The sequence below is a fragment of the Podarcis raffonei genome, chromosome 10 (genome assembly GCF_027172205.1).
Source record: "Podarcis raffonei isolate rPodRaf1 chromosome 10, rPodRaf1.pri, whole genome shotgun sequence".
NCBI lineage: Eukaryota > Metazoa > Chordata > Lepidosauria > Squamata > Lacertidae > Podarcis > Podarcis raffonei.
Window position 1 is genome coordinate 54,189,282 of NC_070611.1, and position 25,197 is coordinate 54,214,478.

At 44.2% G+C, this 25,197-nt stretch overlaps 1 protein-coding gene across 2 annotated transcripts in view; it reads left to right on the plus strand.

Moving 5' to 3' along the window:
• The window catches only part of AKR1D1 (aldo-keto reductase family 1 member D1), a 35,257-nt gene extending 10,111 nt beyond the window's left edge, over nt 1-25,146 (plus strand). The window contains exons 2-10 of one of the 2 annotated variants that reach the window (XM_053405277.1): nt 7,923-8,090; nt 15,102-15,218; nt 16,609-16,686; nt 17,284-17,406; nt 20,080-20,189; nt 20,672-20,837; nt 22,562-22,644; nt 23,011-23,141; nt 24,769-25,146. In XM_053405277.1, coding sequence (XP_053261252.1) covers nt 7,923-8,090; nt 15,102-15,218; nt 16,609-16,686; nt 17,284-17,406; nt 20,080-20,189; nt 20,672-20,837; nt 22,562-22,644; nt 23,011-23,141; nt 24,769-24,872 — 1,080 coding nt within the window. In that variant the 3' untranslated portion in view covers nt 24,873-25,146. The remainder of the gene's footprint in view (nt 1-7,922; nt 8,091-15,101; nt 15,219-16,608; nt 16,687-17,283; nt 17,407-20,079; nt 20,190-20,671; nt 20,838-22,561; nt 22,645-23,010; nt 23,142-24,768) is intronic. The other variant, XM_053405278.1, reaches the window with a different exon arrangement.
• The last annotated feature ends 51 nt before the right edge of the window (nt 25,147-25,197 follow it).

Sequence of the window (25,197 nt, forward strand, 5' to 3'; positions counted from 1 at the left end):
GGACATATGAATGGTATTGGACATATGAATCACATTACATTTACACCACTTGGAACCTTTTTGGGCTCACGGGTACATCTGCAAACTGGAAAAACGGTCATGGACACCACATATACACCCACCTCCAAACTACATCCAAGCATGCACCACAACCTAGTCTATTGGCTACAAGAGGATGCTTAATCTAATTTCAGCAGGGGGAAGGGAACCCTGCGGGTACCAGGGAAGGCTCTTGCTGGTACATATGCACCCCTGAGCACCATGTTGGTGACCCCTGACTTGGAATACATCGATCCCATTTTCATGGCTGTGATTGACATTGCAAGGGAGCAAGGCTTAATCGTAAGGTCTCCTAATCAAGGCAGCTCTATTTAGCTCAGAGGGAACAAGACATGCTTGCATTTGTTCCACCTTTGCAAGAGATGCTTCAGGACTCAATTCCTATGTGTTCCCCACTGTGATTCCACCATTGCATTTTCATACCTTACAATTTAAGACTCAGTTTGAAGCATGCTTGCTTAGGAGGTAAATCTGGGTGAAATCAATGGGACTTAATTCCAAATACACAGAATTAAGACCTGGCTGTGAAAATAGACTTCTTTTTTGAGAACTAATCTTCATGGAATAGTTGAAAATTCAGATTTTTAAGAGGATGTCCCTAACAGAGGTTAATTTCAGTACGGTTATCAGTCAAGCTAACTAAGCACAGGTTGTTGGTTTTTTGGGGGCAGGGGGCGGGGCTAGAATTCTGGTTCAGAACTGGGAGGTCGGATGAAAGTGTGCAATCCATAGTTAAGCCCCTAGCTATGTTGTATCTGCAGTAGTTCTCCCTGGCAAGTGAATTGTGGTCTTTGGCACAACTGCACATGGCGAAAACTTATTTCTGAAATTAAAATTCCTGCCTCGTTCAGGTTCAAAGACCATGCAACTGTTTTTAATGAGATTTGCAATGTGGCATTGAAGACTGAGATACTCAATATTTTCAAAGGGGGGGGGAGGAAATTTGCCATATTTGAAGTGAGGCCTCTTGAGCATTGCAGCACTCTCCCTTCCTATAGATTTCAGCAACCGGTATTCAGAGGCATATCGTCTCCTACCTCCACTGTTGAACAGCCATTGTGGCTAAAACGTGGCATTTTAGCCTTCTACAAAGCTTTATAAACATGCAAAAACTACGGGCCTTAACGGTAAGGCCTTGGAATTTTGCATTCTTCAGCTACCTTTTTCCTCTTTTAAGCTCAGTATTTTTTTTAATCAGTATTTGAGATATTTGTTCATTTGCATTTCACTTGCTGCATTCTTATCTCTGGAAGAGTCAAAACAGATTTTGAATAGGGAAGGGACTTGGTTCAGCTAGTTTTCTCAATATTGCTTGCTAGCATGGCATGTAGAATATACCGTATTTTTCCATGCATAAGACTAGGTTCCCCCCCTAAAAAATAATTTCAAAAATATTATACATGGATATTGCCGAGGGTGGACTGGCCATTGGTTGTTGCCACAACAATAGGGGGCGCCTTATACATGGAGGCATTTTATAGATGGAAAAATACGGTATTTGCAGCTTCAGTGCAGTTTTATTGAGGATCACAGGTAGGGAACTCCCGCCTGATTTGAATTCAAATGCCTTGTTTTAGTGAAAAGTAATTATTTAAGAAACACTGACATAACATCTGGACTTCAGGTAGTTCATTATTCAAGACTGATGATCCAAGACATTTTTATTTTATATTTTATAAAAAAGGGATTATTGATTCAATTACTTCAGAGAAAATTTCAGGAGGCTTTTGACATCCTGCCCACTCACCTCCTCTCTGACTTCTCTTCTCTTTCGGGATAAACTCTGAAAGATTGGTCACGTCAACTAGTTTGTTAAGGGTGCAGGGGACTATGAGAGTCTCCTAACAACTCTCAGGACACTTTAAAAAATCTACAGTTCCCAGAATTCTTTTGGGGCAAGCCGTGTGTTTTAGATGCAAAGTTAGGTCCTTTAAAATGTACAGTTCTCTGAATTTTCCAAGACAGTTTTTCAGCCAAGTAGTGTGTACACAAATGTATATGCTGGGATAAAGTGTGCATAAAAATACATACACACAAATACACAACATGGAAAAATGCATTATATTAGGGGAAAGTGCTTTGCCAGTGTGGTGTAGTGGTTAAGAGCGGGGGACTCATAATCTGGTGAACCAGGTTTGATTCCCTGCTCCTCCACATGCAGCTGCTGGGTGACCTTGGGCTAGTCACACTTCTCTGAAGTCTCTCAGCCTCACTTACCTCATAGAGCGTTTCTTGTGAGGGAGGAGGGGAAAGGAGATTGTTAGCCGCTTTGAGACTCCTTCGGGTAGTGATAAAGCGGGATATCAAATCCAAACTCCTCCTTCTCCTTCTTCTCCTCCTCTTCTTCTGCAATTGCATACAAACATATATATGTTAGGAGAAATGTGCACTAAAATACCAATGGCTTAAAAAACCCAAAACTGATGTGGAAACCAAATTTAAGAATGTAAAACTGAGAAACTGAAATTGCCATATTCACCCATCTCTACTGGAAGGGGCTTATTATAACTGGCCAATTCATTTGCTGTATATACCAATTTATTGCTTCTGTATTTCCTGTGTTCCGTGTATTTTAAAGTGTGTGTTTGCACTGAAATGCACTGTTTGCACTTTACAAACAAATGCTGGAAACTATCCAACAGCAGATGCTTGGAGACTCTCTCTTGCCTTCACTTCCTCCCCATCATCTGAAAAGAGGCACCCGTTCCAAGGGTTGGGCATTTTCTTTTGTCCACATTTCCACCCTACTTCACCAGATATATTCGCAGAACTGCTAACAAAACAAAACAAAACCCACCAGTCCTCTGGTATTTGCTCAGGAAGGAGATCAAAGCATTTATAACTGTAAGAAATGAAGGGGGATGAAAGTCTAACTTGGAATCTCAGGAGGTTTTCAGGGATCTGGGCATCATTTTGTGCTAATCAGCCCCAGCTGTTAGGCCTCAAAGTCAAAGGCTTATGGCTTCAGGTGGGGTATTAGAAGAATAAAAAAGGCAAAGGCAACTTCTTTCATGAAAGAAATGTTGGTAATAAGCTATAAACTGTGAGGTTGGAAAGAACAGGATTATAGAGTGGGAAAATGTTGCAAAATCACAGTTTCCCTTCTACTTAAGGAGCCACACTTTTAAGAGAATGTTTCCCAGAGAATGCCAAAACCTTCAGATCCACAGCTTAAAATGATCAATTTTAAACTGGCTAATTGGTGCCATTAAGTAACCAAACAATTAAACCCATGTGTACAACGGATAATTGGTGTCATTGTCACTTGTGCGCATTCCCTTGTCTTTAGGCGCATTAGTTGTTCTGACCTTAAGCAGGACGGAATGACCCTTTCCATGTACAATTGCGACATGTGTAGCTGCCACAGTTTTGGCACGAAAACTTAGGAAGAGAGCTACTGGATCCAAACAAGGATCGGAAACTAGGAAGTTGCCTAACACCAAATCAGGCCTTTGCTCCATCTAGCTCAATATTGCCTGCTAATGAAGGAATGGGTTTCCCAAACCCAAAACTGACTGTACAAAACTGACTGTGCACTTTGACAGGCAGCAGCTCTCCAGGGTTTCAGATGATGAGAGACTCTCCAAGCCCTACCGGGAGGTGCTGAGGTTTGAAGTGGGAACCTCCTGCGTACAAAGCAGATGGTCTGCCACTCAGTTATAGAAAACAATAGAAAAATGACATCCAGAAATGTTTCCAGTTTTTGTTTGCTTTTAATCAATTTGGACACATACAGGCTCCAAAATGTTTCAGATTTAGAGTGCTCTGTACATCCAAGCTGTCAGCAAGTCTTTGAAGTACAAAACCAGGAGTGTCCTTTCCCCCCTTAATTTTCTCTCTAGAAGACTGGGTTTTGCAGCAGTAACCTGCAGACCTTCAAAAGGAAGGCTGCATGTGATGGGGTTGGAGTTTAAATCAGTATACCGTATTTTTAGCTCCATAAGACGCACCTAGTTTTTGGAGGAGGATCTGATGGTGAATTTGGGGTGACCCAGTGCAAAAATCCTGAGGATCCATGTGGATCCGTGCTTTGTAACCATATTTTTGCACCATTGCAGCCCCAGGAAACAGTGGATGCGTGATTTTTTTTGTGCAGGCTGTAGCCGTGGACATGCTATGTGATCTGATGGTGAATTTGGGGTGACTCAATGTAAAAATCCTGAGGATCCATGGGCTTTTACCTCCCTCTCCCAGGCAGCCTCCGCTAGCGTCCCTTATCTCTCTTCGGATCCCACCACTCCCTTTCCTCTTCTTTGCCTTAGTGTCTTTTCCTTAGCTGGAGTAGTTTTTTGCTCCTCCTTTTCTTCTAATTTCTCTCCTTATTGCTTTAGTCATCCTGTTTCCCCCCCTTTGCAAGTTTGCTATCTTTACCTCCCCCCTCCCAGGCAACCTCCTTTATCTCTAGAGTCCCTTATCTCTCTCCCCGCAAACGATCAGCAGCTTTGTTTCAACACTCACGTCCCTCTTTCAAGAAAAGAAAAGAAAAGAGAAGAAAAGAAAAGAAAAGAAGAGCATGATCTGCTTTTTGCCCCTAGGCAATTTGGCTCCAGGGACCACACATTCGCACCATAAGATTCACAGACATTTCCCCTTACTTTTTAGGAAGAAAAAAAGTGCTTCTTATGGAGCAAAAAATACGGAATCTCTCTTTTAAATTGGTATATCTTTTCTGAAAAGTTACAGACAGTCCTTGGAACCGCCGACCCTGCAATTTTGTACGAGTGTCAGGGAAATAGCCATGTCGCACTTAGCCAACAACAACAGCCAAAGGCTTACTTTGCCTTAGCCAAATTCTACAACGCCACATAACTGGATGGCACTATATCTTTGGTTATGCAAACTAAGTTGATATTATGGGAATAATCAAGGTGCACATGGTTCAAAATCTACATGCTGGTGCTGTTCATTCACCAAAGGAAACAGCCCTTTTCTCTGTTCACCCAATCACAGCGCTGGACAGAAGACAAGATGCATTGTGTTCTTTTCCTATGGTTAGTTTTTAAAGCTATAAAGGCCTGTCTGGGTTTCTTCTTTTGTTTCTGTTTTCGGATCAGAAAGGCAAGGTTAGGAAGAAAGTTGCCATATACTCAATCAGACCACTGGGCCATCTAATTTGGCACCCCAGGAGTTCCCAAACTTGGGTCTCCAGCTGTTTTTGGACTACAGTTCCCATAATCCCTGACCTGTTAGCTAGTGGTGATGGGAGTTGTAGTCCAAAAACAGCTGGAGACCCAAATTTGGGAAACACTGGTCTATACTTGCTCTCAGGATTTCAGATGGGGGTCTTTCCCGGCCTTTCCTCGAGATTCACAGATTTTAACCTGGGACCTTCTGTGTGCAAAGCGGATGCTCTTCCGTGGAGCTATGTCACTTCTCCTAAAGGCTGTTTTTGGATGCCAACTCCCATCAGCCCAAGGCAGCAGAGCCCAATAGTCAGATGATGCAAGCTGTGGATCACCAGCTTCACCAAAGATTCCCCATCTCTGGTATGAACAGATAGCATTTGCTCTGAGCTCCACTCATAGACCCTCCTGGACCCTCCTACCTAGATTGACCTTTGACCCAGAGAACTCTTCCCCTGAGTACCACTTTTAATTTTGGGGTGACGTGGCCCCTTCCCAACAGGAGGGGCCATAGCATGGGAACATTGCATATGGAAAGTTCAAGAGTCAGCAGATACTTAGCAAAGTTCTCTCTTGAGACCCTGGAGAGCCACAGCCAATCAGAGCAAGTCCGCCGCTATGCCTGGCCGACCAATGGTCAGTCTCAGAAAACTTTGAAGCCATTGTAGTGGAGCAGTGAGAGTGGGTGGAAGCAGGTTCAAATCCCCACTCAGCCATGAAGCTTGCTGTGTGACCTTGGTCCAGACATTATATCTCCACCTAAGCTACCTCACAAGGCGGTTGTGAGGGTTACATTGGGGCAGGAAGAGAACCATGGACAATGCCTCAGTCACCTTGGAGGGAGAACAGTGTATCAATGTAATAAACTCAATATAATCCAGGTTCATATGTTTCCTACCTTAAGGGGCACCACTGGGCTGCATCCTAGCTCTGAAGGAAGACGCCATCTTGGAAGGCACAGCAATGTGTGTCCTAGATAGATGGTTTATATCATATACTCATCACCCCAGTTACCACTTCTCTTTTATCTGCTGTTTCTGAGTTCCTTCTTTCCTTAGATTTATTTTTGCTCGTTTCTTGACGCCTACATTACTTAAGGAAGGCTGCCAGCATTATTATTCCCTCCCTCTCCTTAAAAGCTGGGTGTGTTCTGGTGCTTTGGTGTTTTCTAGGAAATACAACATCTCACCTTTTGCCAGATGGAAATTCTGGGAATGCTCCCTCGTGTAACTTGCATCTGCAGAGTTCTGCTAAAAAATAAAACCTGAACTGCCTGGTCTGTAACACCTCAAAACGATTTAGGCACTTTCTGTGACCTGCTCTTATACTCCTCAGATTTTGGTTCTGGTGTTAAGTGGTTTGCCCATTTATTTATTCCAGTCTGCATTTGGGTTTTATGACGGTGTTTGAGAACTGTCTTCTCTACTGATGCATTTGAATGTTAAGTGTGTTTATTGCTATTTTATATCTTGGATTTTAATGTCTGTATTTTATTGAGGTGGTGTAGCCTACTGTAAAGGCACACTTTAAAACCATTCATTAATCAATTGTCATTATTATAATTAAGAATAATGGAAGTTCACCTTCTATAAACTTCATTTATAAATGTGGTGGAATAATAATAATAGTTATTGATAATAATAATTTCCAAGTAACACTTTAAGGAGGAGATATTATAGGATTTCATTGTAAAACTCCTTGATAGCTATAGTGGTTCCTGCTGGTTGTGGTGTGCAGGATTCCAGTGAAAATGTCACAAAATAGTGAGCAAGCCTTTGAGTTTCTCCAGAGCTGTTAATCAGGCTAGAATGTTAAGGGAAAATGAGATGATGATAAACACAAGATGTCTGCAGATTGAAACATTCTTAAGGTGAATGCTGGATCGTTGGCATCAAAATGCTAATACATTTCCCCCCACGCTCTTTAATTTGGATTTTCCCTTTCACAGGACAATCAAATAAACAAAACAAAACAAACAAACAAACCCAGCCCCAACTACAGTCGTACCTTGGAAGCTGAACACTTTGTCACTCGGACATTTTGACTCCCGAACGCCGCAAACCCGGAAGCGAGTGTTCCAGTTTGTGAACGTTCTTTTGGAACCCGAACATGCGGTGTGGCTTCCGATTGGCTGCAGGAGCTTCATGTAGCCAATCAGAAGCCGTGCCTTGCTTTCTGAATGTTTTGGAAGTCAAACGAACTTCTGGAACAGATTCCATTCGGCTTCCACGGTACCACTATACTGCCAATTGTGGGATACGTAGTTGCTTTGCTTCTGTTTCCCAGTTATGTAGTTCAATAAAGGTTCATGCTGTTATCACTGTGTTTTGCCTCGTGGGAACCCACCTACACTTAAGGCCGGTCACCCTCTCTCGACCTAAACTATCTTGCAGAGTTGTGGTGAGCATGAAATGAGGAAGAGAAACACCATCTACACCCGCTTGAGTTCCTTGGAGGAAAAGTAGGATATACAGTAAAGTAATAAATGTATAGGCCAGATATAAGTTCTCCAAACTTCTGTTCTGTAAAGCCTCTGGAGCTATATTTCAATATGCTCTTTTTTTTGTTTTTAGCAGGCTTGCATTTAAATGTGGCTTGATTGGTATCCTAAGTTCATTTCTGTGACTTGTTTCTTTTGTGGCTTTAGCTGTTCTTTTGCAGGGGGTGGGCAGCTGCGGAGGTTGAAAGGAGGTATAAATACAAAAATAAAGCTCCCCCCCTCTCTCTCCTGATTGGCAGACCCCCAAAGGCACTTGTGCCGAATCTGTGAAAACCGCCATTGATGCAGGTTACCGCCACATTGACGGTGCTTTTGTGTATTACAACGAACATGAAGTGGGACAGGCCATCCGGGAGAAGATCTCTGAAGGAAAGGTTAAGCGTGAAGACATCTTTTATTGTGGCAAGGTGAGAAATCCTAATTATTGGTGAGGGTGGGGAGTGTCAGGAACACATGTCGTTGGCCTTAACCTGCATTTTGTTTTCTTCAAGTCAAAGGTGAAATGTGGGAGGTTTTGGCAGGTAAGGAATCAAAGGAAAATTATGTGCGGTGCAAGCAGCATTGGAAGGAGCTACAAGCCACACTCTTCAACCATCCCGAAATTCCTGGGACAGTCCCGAAAATCCTCTAGCCATCCCGGCTTCTCACGGTGTCACGGACAGTCCTGATCTCCTAAGAAAACCTCTCCTTGCTCTCTGTGACATCATTAATTATTGGCTTGGCTGATAGACTGGTGTCAAGGGTCATTTCTCACAAATGCTTTATATGTAGCTTTAAAAAGAAAAAATATATATAAATTTACTGTCTCCACCCCTCAAGAAAGATATTGTAATGATATGAGAAGCCGTTCTTCAGATTCTGCTCTTCAGCAACTTAACGCCTTTGCCATTGGCCTTGGCAAGTTTCCTCATAAAATTTCCATATTGAAAATTACAATAATATAAAACAATATACGTAATAATGATAAAAAATCCCAGTGCAATCAAAGATAATAGGCCCACTTAGGATTTTAAAGAATCTCCTGGACTCACTACACTGATCCTTTCCTCTTTTTTTGGTACACAGAATTTCCTTGCTGTTAAAGCACACAGAGCTGTTCCATAGGTCACAGAAGAGTACACATTTCCTAATAAAAATACTAAGTTCTTGTTTGGAAGAGTTGGTTAATTGGTTAACAGCCTGCCCACTGCTCCAAACCTTGAGGGGAAGGGCAGGCTGCTGGCAGAGTGGCACCCCCCCACCCATTCAGCAGCCCAGGAGCACGGGGCATGGGCGCACAGCCTTCCCGTTGCTCCAAAGCTTCCCGGGGCTGCAGGGGGAAGCCGAGGCTGCCGGCAGACGAGTGCGGCTCCACCACCACCACCCAAGAGCAGTCCAAGAGTGTGCCACACTCCGGCAATTTGGCTCCAGGGACACACATTCGCTCCATAGGACGCACAGACATTTCCCCTTACTTTTTAAGAGTAAAAAAGTGCGTCCTATGGAGCAAAAAATACGGTATTTCCCAAGTACCTTTGCCTCAGCACATCATAGAAGAAGCATTTCAGCAAATAATGTTATGGTTCAAATTACATGTACAGATGATGAGATTAGACAAATTCATGGAGGATAAGGCTATTCTATCTCCACAGTCAGAAACGGCATGGGTACCTGTTAAGCCATTGGGATGTCCCAGCTCCTGCCCCCAAAACATGCAAGCAGAGGCTCTTACTTGTAAGTAAGTTAGAGATATTTCTTAGGGCAAATAATGATACAGATTCAGGGGCAGGCAAAAGGCTTAGAAGTCATGACTCAAGAATTCAAGAGCAGGGCAAGAGGTTCAGAACTGGACAGAAGCAACAGAGATGTCCCAACAACTTGACACACCCCATCTGCCAAGTTTTTAAAGACAAGGTGTAGCATGCTCACCTGCGAGACTTGCTCACCGTGGGGGAATGTTGAGACTATATCATTTATAGTTTTGTACACACGTAACTTAGAGGCTTCAACATATGCACACACTTTCATCCTCCATCTATTTTTTTATTATTATTAAATTTGTATACTGCCCTTCATCCATAGATTTCACAGTGGTTCACAACAAAAAAATTACAGTGTAAAAAAGACAAAAAATGTAAGCATCTAGGTAAGCAAGAGGCATGATCACTGTTCAATGACATATTCCAGCCAGGCAAATGCACTCAGGTAGGGCACAGAAGAAGGGGAAGAAATGGAGGCAGTGAGAGATTTTACTTTCTTGGGCTCCATGATCACTGCAGATGGTGACAGCAATCACGAAATTAAAAGATGCCTGCTTCTTGGGAGAAAAGCAATGACAAACCTAGACAGCATCTTAGAAAGCAGAGACATCACCTTGCCAACAAAGGTCCGTATAGTTAAAGCTATGGTTTTCCCAGTAGTGATGTATGGAAGTGAGAGCTGGACCATAAAGAAGGCTGATCGCCGAAGAATTTATCCTTTGAATTATGGTGCTGGAGGAGACTCTTGAGAGTCCCATGGACTGCAAGAAGATCAAACCTATCCATTCTTAAGGAAATCAGCCCTGAGTGCTCACTGGAAGGACAGATCCTGAAGCTGAGGCTCCAATACTTTGGGCACCTCATGAGAAGAGAAGACTCTCTGGAAAAGACCCTGATGTTGGGAAAGATGGAGGGCACAAGGAGAAGGGGACGACAGAGGACGAGATGGTTGGACAGTGTTCTCAAAGCTACCAGCATGAGTTTGACTAAACTGCGGGAGGCAGTGGAAGACAGGAGTGCCTGGCGTGCTCTGGTCCATGGGGTCACGAAGAGTCGGACATGACTAAACAACAACAAAAACAACAGGGCACAGAACAGGGGCAGTGAGGAGCATGGCATGAGAACAGCCCCCAGGCCCAGAGAGAGAGGCATGGAGGGCTACATTTGGACCCCAAGCCTAACATTTTCGACTTCTTATTTAAGGCCAACTCCACAAGGTCCTCTAGCAAAAAGACCCTGTGTGGCTGAACAGTGAAGGGCAGAGGTTTTCAACCTTTTTGAGTCCACAGTTCCCTTGACCAACTACATTCTTTCTGTGGCACCCCTGTGGGGCTCAGGAGCCGAGTTATGTCACCCCTTGCCTGCAGAGCTGGCAGCCTCTCACCCTTTTTTAAACACCCTCCCTTGTGTAGTGTTCCCTCAGCCTCCTCTCCTCTTCCCTCTCATTGGAAGTCCTCCAGGCAGCTACTGCTGCCACCCCCAGTCTCTGAGCTGACCCCTCTGCCCCAAAGAGAGGTACCTCTCAGAGGACCATTCACCTGTGGAGCTTATAGTCAGGGATGCTGCAATAAACAGCTGTACAAGCCTTTGGGAGGCAGAGACACAAGAAGAAGAGAAGAGGAGAAGAGTTTTGGATTTGATATCCCGCTTTATCACTACCCGAAGGAGTCTCAAAGCGGCTAACATTCTCTTTTCCCTTCCTCCCCCACAACAAACACTCTGTGAGGTGAGTGGGGCTGAGAGGCTTCAGAGAAGTGTGACTGGCCCAAGGTTACCCAGCAGCTGCATGTGGAGGAGTGGAGACGCAAACCCGGTTCACCAGAATACGAGTCCACCGCTCTTAACCACTACACCACACTGGCTCTCCTACAAGCCTACTGCTATCTAAATAGAACTGTTTGGTTTTCTGTATTCTTGCCAGTGTATCATAAACAAAGATGTTGCAAAAGTGCCATTTCTTCTGTTGCACATCTGTCCTTCCCTCACCCCTTTGCCTAACCCAGCAATGTTTTTGAATGTTTCCTGGCTCTCTCTTACAAGTTCACCATTAGTTATGCACCAGGTTGTCCCCAAGCATCCATCTGGATGGGAAGCAACAAACAACTGGATGGGAGGGAAAAGGGACAGAGGCCGGTGTTGCCTGTGGTACCCCTGGCCATCATTCAAGGTACCCCAGGCTTCCACGGCACGCTGGTTGAAAACCACTGGTTAAGAGCATTGCTAAAGCCTTGTCTCTATTATCTCCACTGCTGTTTACTAACCTAAAGGGAATATTCCAGCTGTTCCTGTTTCATGCTACTTTTTATTTTTTAAATTCAGAGCCATGACAATGCAGTTTGGGAGGCGAGCTGCAGAGTAGGAAAAGTGGGGTGGGGAGACTCCCTAAGAATCCCAAGACCTTCTGAAAGGGAAGAATGGTTGGAATAAATGTGGTTCCAATTACCCTTGACACTGCCACATTAAGCAAATGGCTTTCAGGGAGGAAAGGGCTGAAAATAAAAGCCAGAATCCCTTAGGCTGAGGCTGCGTCTCTGAAGCTGCTAATTGATCTGTGTCAGACTGCAGGAAATGGCTAATTTCTTGTGTCTAAGTCTTGATTTTTATATTTTTGAAAAGGAAGAGGAGGCCGCTGAAATCTTGACAGCAATCTTTAAGCATTAATCTCCAGTCAAGTAAACCTCTTGAATGATGGAGAAGTTGGTCTCAAAGCCACCGATGAAGTGTTATTTCACAAATCCTGAGTGGCTGGTTGGTGCCTAATGAGAAAGAGAGAGCTATAGAATTCCTAACATGAGAAAATGGTCAAAAACTGTCCAAGTCACAATGTGGCTACATTTTTATATGAGCGTGTGGTTGTAATGGTCAGAGAGCTGGACTAGGAGACCAGGGTTCAAATCTCCACTCAGCCATGAAGCACGCAGGAATGACCTTGGGCTAGTCACTGTCTCTGAGCCTACCTCAAAGGGTTGTTGTGAGATTGAAATCGGAAGCAGAGAAGAATAGTGTATGCAGCCTTGAGCTCCTTAGAGGAAAGGTGGGATAGAAATGTCATAATAAATAACAATAAATAGATGATAAGAAGCATGACATTCAAATAGGGCATCCAGATCGACCGCTGGGTTCACCTAGTGCTGTTAGCCAGCTTGGAGCAACAAATCTTGCATATTCTTCACACTGGTAACATTGCCTTAGTTCATCTGAGACCTTGCAGACCAGGCATAGGCAAACTCGGCCCTCCAGATGTTTTGAGACTACAATTCCCATCATCCCTGGCCACTGGTCCTGTTAGCTAGGGATGATGGGAGTTGTAGTCCCAAAACATCTGGAGGGCCGAGTTTGCCTATGCCTGTTGCAGACCATTCTGCTTGCCAGATTCCAAAATCTAGACACAGAGAGAGATTTCTGCCCTAAAGAAATACATTGGGCCGTAACCCATGAGGCACAGTTCTTGATGAAAATTTGCTTTCATTCTGCTCCATAGATACTGTGGGGAATTTTCCTTGAGATACCATTGGCTACGTCCACAAGATATATTAAAAAACCCCACCTTATATCATCTCAGCATTCATGGAGAATCCTGGGAACTGAAATTTGTTAAAGGTGCTGGAAATTTTAGCTCTGTGAGGTCAGCGCTCTATAGTTTGTTAAGTCAGAAAGTGGCATAAGAGTGCTTTAAATGCATTGTGTGGATGTGGAAAGGGATATATTAAGTTGCTGATTATTGGTCTAATACAGTGAAACCTTGGTTCTCGAACTTAATCTGTTCGACTCCCGAAACGTTAGAAAACCTAGGCATGGCTTCTGATTAGCGCAGGCACCCCGGAAACATTAGCCGACAGCTGCATCGGACGTTCAGCTTCCGGAAGATGTTCGAAAATCGGATCACTTACTTCCAGGTTTTTGGCATTTGGGAGCCAATTTGTTTGTCAACTGAGCCATTCGAGAACCAAGGTTCCACTGTACAATCTATTATAAGTGACCGGTGTGTTGGTTTGTTGGAATATTTCTAGATAATATGATTGTTCCTTTTCCTTCTGCATAATTACGATTGTTACCATCTATTTATGGAAGCGTTTTGTCTAAAATTCTTAGGTTTTGATGATAAGCAGTACAAAGGACACTTTAATAATCCAGTTCTAACTATCTTTACTCAAAACAGCTAGATCTCTGAAATCTGTAGAAGTTCTACAGCAGCTTTCGACAATGCCTTGCCCTCCAGAAGGTTTGGACTTCAGCTCCCATCACCCTCACTCAATTGAGCCAGTGGCTGAGGATGAAGGGAGTTGTAGTCCAACAACATTTGCAGTCTGCCAGCTTGAAGAAGGTTGAGCTGAAGTTTGGCAACTGACTCGTCAGAAATTATTCCAAACTCGCAAGTGCCAGGATAATTGTGCACAATCAAAAATTATTTGCTGGCTGAAAGCAGCAGCATCTGTATTCTGGCACAGTTCTCAAAGCAAAGCATTATTATTTTATTTTATTTTATTTTATTTTATTTTATTTTATTTTATTTTATTTTATTTTATTTTATTGCATGCAAAGAACTTGAAGGTCCAACCCCCACCTCACCCCCGATTTCCCTACACTGCCAGAAATTTTGGTTGTTTGGCTGTTCCTCCCCATCCCAATAGTTCTTCTATTTCATTAAGTTGAAAGCAATGTTTGCAGAGAAAGTGATGTCCTGGGACAAAAGAATAATTTGGCAGCTTCCTGGTGCTCTCGCTTATTGACACATGACTGCTATGTACACTGAGAAGATCCTCTTGAACACAAATAGTAAAAAAAGAGTTGGGAAGAGAGAAGACCCATGATGAAACAAGAAGCTAATATTTACAATGCAAAGAATAACCCAGCGTTCATAGCCTTTCCTAGAAAGGGTTTTTGTTTTTGTTTTCTGGAGCTGCTTGCCATGCACACTTTGAAAATGATCAAATGAAGCCAAGAACTGGGTCCTATTCCTGCAGCAGAACCGCATACATAACTCCTCAGAAGTAAGCCTCGTTTAGTTAGATGGGATTTGCTCTCAGGTAACTGGGTGTAGGATTGCAGCATTACAGTTTACTTCTGTTGAAGTGGCCGCTTCTGGACTGCCATGCAAGAAGAACAAAGAGTTTTGTGGCACCATAAAGGCTAACAATTTATTATGGCAAACACTTTCGTGACCTAAAATTCCTTTTGTTAGATACATCAGTGTTGGGGTTTAGTTTGGCCCAGCAGGTCTAATTTTGGCTGTGAGGCAATTATCTCCAGAGCTGTCCCTTCATATATGAGATCACGCAGATAAAGTCATGGGTTCAAAGGAACAATCATGATACTTAATGTGTGGTCTCCAATTGGGAACTCCCAAGTGCAGCCAATCCTTGCCAAGGCACGAAGTCACCATGACATTAAGCCATCTTTCCGCAGGGATCCTGAGCTCAAGCAAAGGAAAAATGGATCATCTGACATCAAGCACTCCTTACTGCTGTTGCAATTATTGTTCATGGAAAATTCCATACCCTCTGAAAGAACAGTTTTTGTTGTAACCTTGCTATTTATAATGGTTCTCCAAGTGTAGCTGCCTGCGGTTAACTTCGGTCAACATGCTCTTGCAATGCCATATTTTCTTCGTTTCAGCATTTAGCTTGCGGTGAAGGTTCTGTCACATTTATTTATGTTCTCTTCCTCTTCTCCCTTAAGCTGTGGAACACATGCCATCCACCAGAGCTGGTGCGTCCAACTCTGGAGAAGACATTGAAGACCTTGCAGCTTGACTACGTTGATCTCTACATTATTGAGCTGCCAATGGCTTTTAAGGTAAAGAGAAAAGTTGTGTTAGAGCTCCTCCTAGTGAGTTAGTGTGTTCCAGTCTGAACTAGGAAGAATACCTGGAGTAAACTTCACATTTACAGGTAGAGAGGCCACTGACTCACCACCCAAAATGCATCTCTCTCTCTCTCTCTCTCTCTCTCTCTCTCTCTCTCTCTCTCTCTCTCTCTCTCACACACACACACACACACACACACACACACACACAGGCAGATTTGCATATAGGGTAAGTTGCACACACTAATTTATAAAAACATAAATTTGCCATGAATTTTTTAATTTGCCAAGCAAAGCGAGACCTTTGGTTTAACGACTTGCTCGTTCAACATTCTGTCTGTAGTGTTGGCAAGCAAGGACTGGTGAACATACAGCTTTTGTGTAGAATATGCATTCCTTGCAAACATACAAGCAGGGTATGAGGGGAGGCAAACAGGAATTCCTTTAGGCAGATCATTCTTTCATGTTTGTACCCTCAGATCTTGACAACTCCGTGGAATTTTTTTCAGTCCTTTCCCTCTCCTCCCGCAAATCCCACAACGCTCCAACAGTCATTTCAAAGATCCGAGCTACACATTACTAAATTCACTCTTTTTAAAAAGCAGGCTTCATGCTGACACTTTTCTTTTCATGGAAAATCCCAGTTCAATGCCATACACCCAGTGCAGATCAGGGTGTGTGTGTATTGGTTTCCTGCTGAAAAACAACTCTCCGGCTGCTATGTAGTAAACAGCACCTATGGGGACACATAGCCAGGTATATGTGTATAGGTGGGATAACAGAGAAACCAGCATGCTTGTACATGGGTTCAGAGTAATGTGTGAATGAGCATAGAGGGAAAGGCATGCAGGCATCGGCTGCTGGTCAGAAAAAGGATATTGCTGTTGTTATTATTATTTTGTGTGTGTGTTGTTTTAATGTATTGTATTGTAAATTGCTTTGGATATAATTTTGATCAAAAGGCAGAGTGTAACTTGTTAAAATAAATCAGACGTCACCTGAAGCCCAAGCCCCTTCTTGGGAATCAAGGAAGCAAACTTGCAAAAGGCAGTTTGTTTTGTAATGTGAGATCTCTGAAGACCACCGGAATTTCAGAATGAAATTTGGTATATGTGTTCAAGCAATGGAGATACATTTCAGCTTCAGATGACAAAGTTCAACCTCCATGTCCATTTTCTGTTAACCTAAGTACACATTTCTTCTTATATGTGCTTTCTTTCCAATTGAATCACTTACCACCTTCTTCTACACATATCTTTCTATCTTTCCAAGAAGTCCCAAGGTAACCACTGCCTCTCCCCTGGAAAGTAAAAAACAGAATACTTATGTATTGTGGATTTCTCTTCCACAAACATATTTGTGTGTGTGTTTTTCCCCTCAGCCTGGAGAGCGCATCTACCCAAGAGATGAAAATGGGAAATGGATGTACCATGAGACAGACCTATGTGCCACTTGGGAGGTGAGTAGATCTGAAGCTGCTGTGGAACAATCATCTTTGCATCTCCTAAGGCCAGGTGTGGGCAGACTTCACGCCCCTTCCTCTGTCAGAAATCCTGGCCAGCTTACCTGGTTACCTTTACCTTCATTTTTCTGGCCTGAGGCTGCTGAACAATGTCAAGTAGGTCTGGATTTTGACACTGCTCTACTTCCTCACAGTGCTCCCAAGCTAGCTTTGCTTTGGAGAATTGTGGCTCCATGAAGACTACCCCAGATAGGGCCTTATTTTCCCCCTCTCATCTGACCTTCCCATCAACACTCTATCTCACTTTTCTGCCTATTAGTTTTTTCCTTCTTCCTTTCCCCCTTTCCCCCTTCTGCTGTGGAGATAAATCACTTCCTTGTCTTTCCTTATTTAAGTTCTTGAACAAAGGCTATTTCTTCAGCAAAGCCTGCCCCCTCCAGAAGCTTCTTGGCCTTCTCCTGTCCTCCTCTACATCCTGGCTCTTTCCTCACTTAGTTGCTACTGAGTCCCCTCCCCTCCCTCCTTGGGGAATTGCTATCAATCTTGGCTTGACTTGGCTGCCTTCCCACTGTTTTGCCTGCTTTTTCCCGACAGGCATTGGAAGCATGTAAAGACGCAGGGCTGATGAAGTCCATTGGGGTGTCCAACTTCAACCGTAGGCAGCTGGAGATGATCCTCAACAAACCAGGACTCAAGCACAAGCCTGTCAGCAACCAGGTAATGGTGACGTGCAAAGTGAGGCAGTGACATGAGCATGCATCTTGTTGCTTTCACATCATCTGACATGCACTGTATGTGTTTGGTACTTGGGTGACGAATCAGAGTACCAAAGCATCTTGTATGGACCATTCTTACGATCCTGCAGCTGCGCCATGACGGCTGTGCTCTGCTTCCAGAGTCAGAGGCAGTAATGTTCCTGAATACCAGCTGCTGCAAACCAGAGGAGGAGAGAGTGCTCTGATGCTCAGGTCCTGCTTGCGGGTTTCCCACAGGCATCTGGTTGGGCATTGTGAGTACAGGAGGCTGGGCCAGATGGGCCAGGCTCTTCGTATGGCCTTATGCTGAGGGAACTACCCAGTGGGGAGCATATTCATGGCTTCAGACGGCCGAGTGTATGAGTGGTTAAGTAATTTCAGACATGGGACATAATGATCTTAAACCTGCCCCACTCCAGATCATAAGATGCAAGGCCAGTATCAGATTGTTGTGGGGCCCTTTGGGCAACAAGAGTAGCATTGGGCTCACGTTCGGCACCTCTCCTTCCTCCTATAATCACACCCCCACCCAAAAAACCCCTAAAATACATCTTAAACAAGACTTCTTCCCCCTCTCTCACAAATGCACTCATGTCTCTTCTTCCACTCATCTTTCTCTACCTAAATATGTTGCATGTCTTATCCAATTCTACAATTATATGACTCTATGAGAGCCCACCTAGTATAGCATCTGGTTCTCACAATCAGATCCCTATGAGAAGCTCACAAATAGGATCTGAATGTGGCATCCTTCAGCCCACCTTTGATTCCCACTTGTGGCACGGTAGACCTTCATTCATTCAGACACGCTTACTTATTTTTCTCTCCCCCCCCCACTCATTTCACACCAAATCCATATCACACAAATCATGCACCTCCAGTCCTCTCTCTCCCCTTCCCCACAAACTATGTATTCCCTAACTTGTCCCTATATTCATCAGTGAAAATATTTGACATGCCATTACAATAATAAGGATAACATGATCACTGATATTGTGAATTGCCATCAGTTCTTTGGAAAAGATCAGAGGAAGGAAAGAGGCTAGAAGGATGATCATAATTTTTAAATCTCAGTTCATAAACTGCAGTGAGGCAATCCTATATGACACTTAGCCTAACCTGTCTGTTTTGAGCACAAGAACACAATATCTTTATGTGGGAGAAAGAAACGAGAAGAGCAACTACTTGGTAACTGCCTGAAGGGAGAAGATATGGGGGAAATAAGAGCTAAAAGACCTGAATTGGCTGGCACAAGAGTGAAGACTGCAGGCAGCAACAGGGCTATGTGTCAATCAGCCGGTCTCTAGGACAGGGGTGGCTAACCTGAGGGCTGCACTCAAGGTTGGTCAATCCACCAAGTGCCACATGTCAACAGTGGTCATAGCCAATCATGGATGAACTTCCCCAACCACACGTTTACCACTGTGTATACAAACTCACCCAGCCAACGTACCGAGAGTCACTGTGACCAGGTGACCTGCTCAGTTTGCCTCTGAGGTGCTCCCTATGAATGGGCAACTTCCAGGCCCATCCTGTTCTCCCTTCTTAGGGATCTTTTTCTTTAAACTGGACTTGAATTGGAGAGCCCTCTAAGCAGAAGACACCTTAAAATGGAGGACTGTAAATCATTGCAGCCCACTCCTCTGTACATTTGGCTCCATTTCTTGTTGAATAAGAACTGTACATGAGACATTCTGGAGCTACAAAAGCTGTGTCATCAAAAAAAGCAGATTGTGGGTCTGATTATAAAAGAATAATCTAGGAGACAATGGATTTCTGAGCACTCTGCACTTTTTTGACAAAACCCACTGAGAGAATGAGAGAGAGGGCTGGAACACAGTTTTCTTGGCAACTGGATGAGGTCAGTGTGTTCCACCAACATAAGCTTACAGTTGAATAAGCTAGCCTTATTGAAGCCTTTTCTCATCCCCACTTCCAGAGGCTCCAGTTTGAGCAAAGGAGGATTTGCATGGGCTAGAAGCCGTGCTTTACTGGGACCAGCCTTGCAATAAACTTCACAAACAATAAATCAGTCCTGGGATAAATTGGGACCGCTCCATGGAATAGATACTTTTAAATCTATGAAACATTGGCCCATGTAGATGGTTCCCAGGGTCAACAAAAGTTTGCAGAACCCTGAGAGAAGCCAGTTTTCTCCTTCCTTTCTTAGAATTTTATCCCCAAACCTTTCACAGCTTTATAATGGGACTGTATTTGTGGCAAAGATATAGAGCAGGGATTGGGGACCTCTGACCCTCCAGATGTTGTGGGACTACAACTCCCATCATCCCTGATGGGTGGTCATGCTTGTTGGCCATTATGACCATTGATTGGGGATGATGGGAGTTGTAGCCCCACAACACCTGGAGGGTCAGAGGTTCCCCGTCCTTGCTATAGCAGGATGGCTTCATGGTGTATGATGTATGGTGTATGAAGAGTTTAGTTATCCAAGCAGGTTGAATGGTTGTGTGAAAATGAGGGGAGGAGGACCTAAGTGTTTCCCCTCCAGCAGTTTTTCCACTGAAAATCATTCCCCAGGGGGAAATTACAGGCAATTACATGTTGACTTTGTGAACAAGGTTTCTTGTTGGGCCATTTTGTCATTAACCCAGCCTTCTGCATTCTGTCTCTGCAGATTGAATGCCACCCGTATTTCACCCAGCCCAAACTTTTAGAATTTTGCAAACAACATGACATTGTCCTTGTCGGATACAGCCCTCTGGGAACATCAAGAGATGAAAGCTGGTGAGTGAGATGTTGTGTTTAGGAATATTAGAGCAGGGGTGGGGGACTTGTAGACCTCCAGATGTGGTTGGACTCCAACTCCCATCAGACCCGGCCACCATGATCGGTGGTCAGGGATGATGGGAATTGTTGCTGGAAACAACTTCACCCTCTTTCCTCTGCTGCAGGGTCACATTGTTCTCTTGCTGCTCCATCTGTTGCTAAATTGGTTTGAAATCTGTTAGCATGGTCCTCACCTGGTCCAAAGATCACCGGTATGCTACTCTCACACTGCCTGCATAGGCAAGGCACCCAGTTTAAAAATCAGCTGTATTGCACCCATATTGCTTGCAGATGCCTTCAGCAGGGCGGTTTTCAAAACCGGATAACAACTTGATTTGGTCTTGCTTCAGTCCCTTCACCCCCCCATTAGTTCTTCTTCTGCCACCAGACTGCCATGTAAGGCAAATCTAGGCTGATTTCCTTTCCTTTCCTACAACAAGGGTGAATGTGTCTTCCCCTCCACTGCTGGAGGACCCTGTGTTAAAGGCCATTGGAGAAAAATACAACAAGACGGCGGCCCAAGTGGCGCTCCGCTTCAATATCCAGCGAGGGGTGGTGGTCATCCCTAAGAGCTTCACCGCAGAGCGCATTAGAGAGAACTTCCAGGTAAGCTTTCAAAAAAGCCTGCTCTGTGTGGCAGAGCACCTGCTGTTCTTTCTCCCCACCTCACTAGAAGGGAGCGAAGCCCACTAGCCTTGCAACCTCCGAAAGGGTCTTTGACAACAAGACAGAAATAGCACTCCATGTCTGCAGTCTTCAACCTGTTCAATTCTCCCCCGCCCCATTTTTAAAAAACAACTTCCACAGTTACAAAAACAAAACCAATACCATATTTTTCGCTCCATAAGACGCACTTTCCCCCTCCTAAAAAGTAATGGGAAATGTGTGTGCGTCTTATGGAGCGAATGCAGGCGGGAGGCTCTGCTCAGCGCTCCCTTTAAAGAGCCGTGTGGAGCATGTGTGCGGCTCTTGGGGGCTTATCCCCGAGGAGGGAGAAGGGCAGCCCGTCAGTCCCTTCTCCCTCCTTGGGGAAAAGTTCCCAAGAGCTGCAAAAACGCTTCACGCAGCTCTTCAAAGGGAGTGCTGAGCACAGCCTGGGATGCATACAGGCTCTGCTCAGTGCTCTCTTTAAAGATTCCCCCCCCCCCCTTGTATTTCCCCTCTAAAAACTAAGTGCGCCTTATGGTCAGGTGCATCTTATGGAGCGAAAAACACGGTGCATTAATTGTCAGCTTCCATCATCTTCAACTTTTTCAAACCAGGGACCTGCCATGTGCTTGGGACCCACTTTCAATTTTTTTTTTAACCTTATATTTACGTGATGATAGTATTGCCGCTGGCATTTAATCTTGGCCCAGGATGCAACCCAGCAGTGGATGTTAGCCCACTTCTTGAAGACCAGCAAACACTGGAGGGACCACAGACGGCTTTTCTCCTTTGGGTGATTCTCCCTCTGTCCTGGAGAACTCCATAATGCCTTCTTCCACATGCTGCGGCCCTCGGTGGAGTCGTACCTGCCTTTATTCCAAAATAATAAGGATCTGAGGATCTGAATCTACAGCAAGCCCACCACTCTGGCGTAGGGAACAAAGTGGTGGGCTTGCTGTTGATTCAGATCTTTTCTTGGGATTGAAGCTCACTGGCTGAAATCTGGTCAGTCACAAACTTGCAGGCTAACCTACCTTGCAGCGTAGTTGTGAACTGGACTAGATGATCCCCATGCAAGTCATCAAATATCGAGTGCCCATGCATGAATTTGTCCTCCATTCTGGTTATTTAAGCAATTTACCTTATACTGAATCAGACCATTGGCTCACCTGAATCAGTATTGTCTGCATTGACTGGAAGTGCCTCTCCAGGATTTAAGGCATTCCCAGCCATACCTGGAGATGCTGGGGATTGAACCTGGAACCTTCTGCACGCAAAGCAGATGCTCTGCCACTGAGCTATGGCCCTTATGGCTGCTCTCATTCCACCACAAACTTTACTATCATGTGCTGCTCATGTGATCCTTTTGCAGGGGCTGTGAGAATGAGGGTGTGCCTGCTGTCCAGCATCCATCGCCTTTTAGGCTAGAGGAGAGGCTAAGGGCACAGGAGAGGCTTTAAAGCCCTGGGTCTGAGCACCCTTTGTTTTGCTCCACAAAAACACGCTCTCTAAAGCTCAATCAGAGCAAACATAAATCTGCAGAAAATCCAAATTGGCAGACATGGAGCGCTAAAGTCCAGAACGAGCAGGACAAAAGGTCAGTGTGGACAAGCCCACACTTAAGACACAGGCTTAGCCATCAGTTGCATAAATGTTTCTCTCTCTCTCTCTCTTTTGCCAAGATCTTTGATTTTTCCCTTGCTGACAAAGAAATGAAAGAGATTGAAGCGCTGAACAAAAATATCCGCTACGTGGAGATGTTAATGTAAGTATAAATCTAGATATGCAGCATGTAGAAGCATGAGTTGTACTGATGTGATAACCACAGCTTAACTGTGGGCTGGGGCCTTTCCTGATGTTTTCAGTGCAGGACTCAAAAATCCACTCTACGGAAGGAGGGAGGGCCTTTTTGGCTTTGGATAAGATTTTCCCTTTGATAGGCTGCTTCTCACACATGCATGACTTCCACTCTCTCTCTCTCAGTCCCTGCAAAGGTGGTTTTAGGGTGCTGCACTACAGGAGGCGCCAAAACATTCTGCAGAATGAAGGATTTTGCATTGCACAAGGCACCACTGAAAGTTGACTGTCCCTGGCCCTAGAAACATCAACCAATTGCTTTGGATTCTTACAGGAATGTGTTCCCTATAACCCAGGGATTGGGGCACCTGCTACCTTCCAGGTGTCTTGGACTCCCAATTGTCATCAGCCCTATTCAACATGGCCCATTGTGGGATGATGGGAGTTGTAGTCCAGCAACTTCTGGTAGGACTTAGGTTCCCCACCCTGCCATAAACCATTCACCAGACAGTGCTGGTAGCTCAGCTCCTTTATGCTGTTAGGTCCGTCCAGACTAGCTGCAGCTGATCTGTCTTCTTCATTACATGGATTGGGAGCTCTTAAGTCAAAGCATTGTCCTCCTCCACAAGACAATGTGCTTCCTTGCCTTAAGTAAGCTGGGGACCACAGCTATGCTCCAGTTTGCTGGCAGGTTCCTAACATGGCCATTCTGTTGATCCTGAAACATGAGAAGGTCCTCCATGTGTTCTAGGAAATGTGGAAAGTTGGACACTTGCAATGCAGCTTTAGGAGCCCATGGTATTGTATTACATTTGGCTAGCTCTTGCCCAAGGACTTGCACGACTGAAGTCTGCAGCGAAACAGCCTTGGCAAAACAAATGCACCAGTAGATGCCAGCTTTAACATCATCATTCCCAAGACTCCTGGAAGCCAGTCAGGACATTAATGTCCCCTTACATAACCAAACCGAACTCATCCAGGTTTGAGTCCCAGCAGTTCAATTAGAGGGTGCAGCCAGGTTTGAATGGGCTGCCTGCCAGTTCATAGTGGAGGAGGGAGAAAGAGGCAACAGAAATGAGAGCCAGATAAGTTTATCCTTTGCCGGCTCAAGGAGTTGGGATACATGCAGGGTTTGGCTACACTTTGTACCACATATAGTCAGGGAATCATTAGTGAAAATCAGATGTTTAATCTTAATAACCCAAACTGACCCATGTTTTCTCCAAAAGCCAAGCACTTGTGCTTATCAAGACACAATCTTTGAATCTGAGAGGGCTTTTTAAGTAAAATCATCTTTTTACATATGAATACTTACTCTAATGGATCCTTCATATTGCAGGAGGCCATTTTGTACCAAGTTTTAAAGCATACATATTAAGCACAGATCACCTTTTCTGTTCAAAATGGTGTATTTAGTTCTGTGTGGGGACTTCTTTCTGGAGGCAACAAATTGCCATACTCTAGGGATTTGAAAATGTTCTCCACCTACCTTCCAGTTAAAAGAAAACATTCCGGACTGCTTGCAACTAGGGTTGCCACCTTTGGTCAGCCAAAATAAGGGACAAGTCCCACACTTTCCCTTAAAATAAGGAACCACCCCTTATTATAAAGGACAGGTGGCAGCCCTACTTGCAATACTTGAAGAAATAACCCTTGAAATACAGTGGTACCTCGCATTACAGATGCTTCAGGTTACAGACTCCGCTAACCCAGAAATAGTGCTTCAGGTTAAGAACTTTGCTTCAGGATGAGAACAGAAATTGCGAGGCAGCGGGAGGCCCCATTAGCTCTGGTTAAGAACCGTTTCAGGTTAAGAATAGACCTCCGGAACAAATTAAGTTCTTAACCCGAGGTACCACTGTACATAAAATATGATCACTTCAGATGTTTTGGACAACAGCTCCCACAATACTCTACCACAGACCACAGCTGTGACTGATGGGAGTTGCCGCTCAAAACATCTGGAAAGGTCTATTACCCCTGCAGTAGATCATACCAATAGCAAGCCTGAGGTCAAGGTGGAGGGATGTTGCTGTTGTGGTTATTTATGGTGTTAGCTGCCACTATTAATTGTGACTTCAATTTGTTTCAGGTGGCAGGATCACCCAGAGTATCCTTTTCACGATGAATACTGAAAATTGTGCATCCACTACCGTGTGCTTGGTTTTAGTAATCTTGTTCCTTGTTATCTTTTAGCTTTGAATTTAGTAACAGCATCATTGTAATCTTTCTGCAAGTACCGCAATTTCTCCTATGCCAACCCTCCACAATTTGTCCAAGACAAATGTGGACAATCAGGCCCACCAAGAAGAGTAGCTTCAAGTCAGTGTTCAACTGCCACTATTATTGCGATGGAGGAGAGCCAAGGTGTTGTGGTTTTTGTTTCATATAAGACGGAGGATCTCTCTTTGACTTGCTGTCTCAAATTTTTGTCTTGTGTAACAAACATTAAAGAACATTTTCGATTAAATCTCTGATGAACTTGAACAGTTGAATGCAAGGTTAGGAAACATAGTATGAT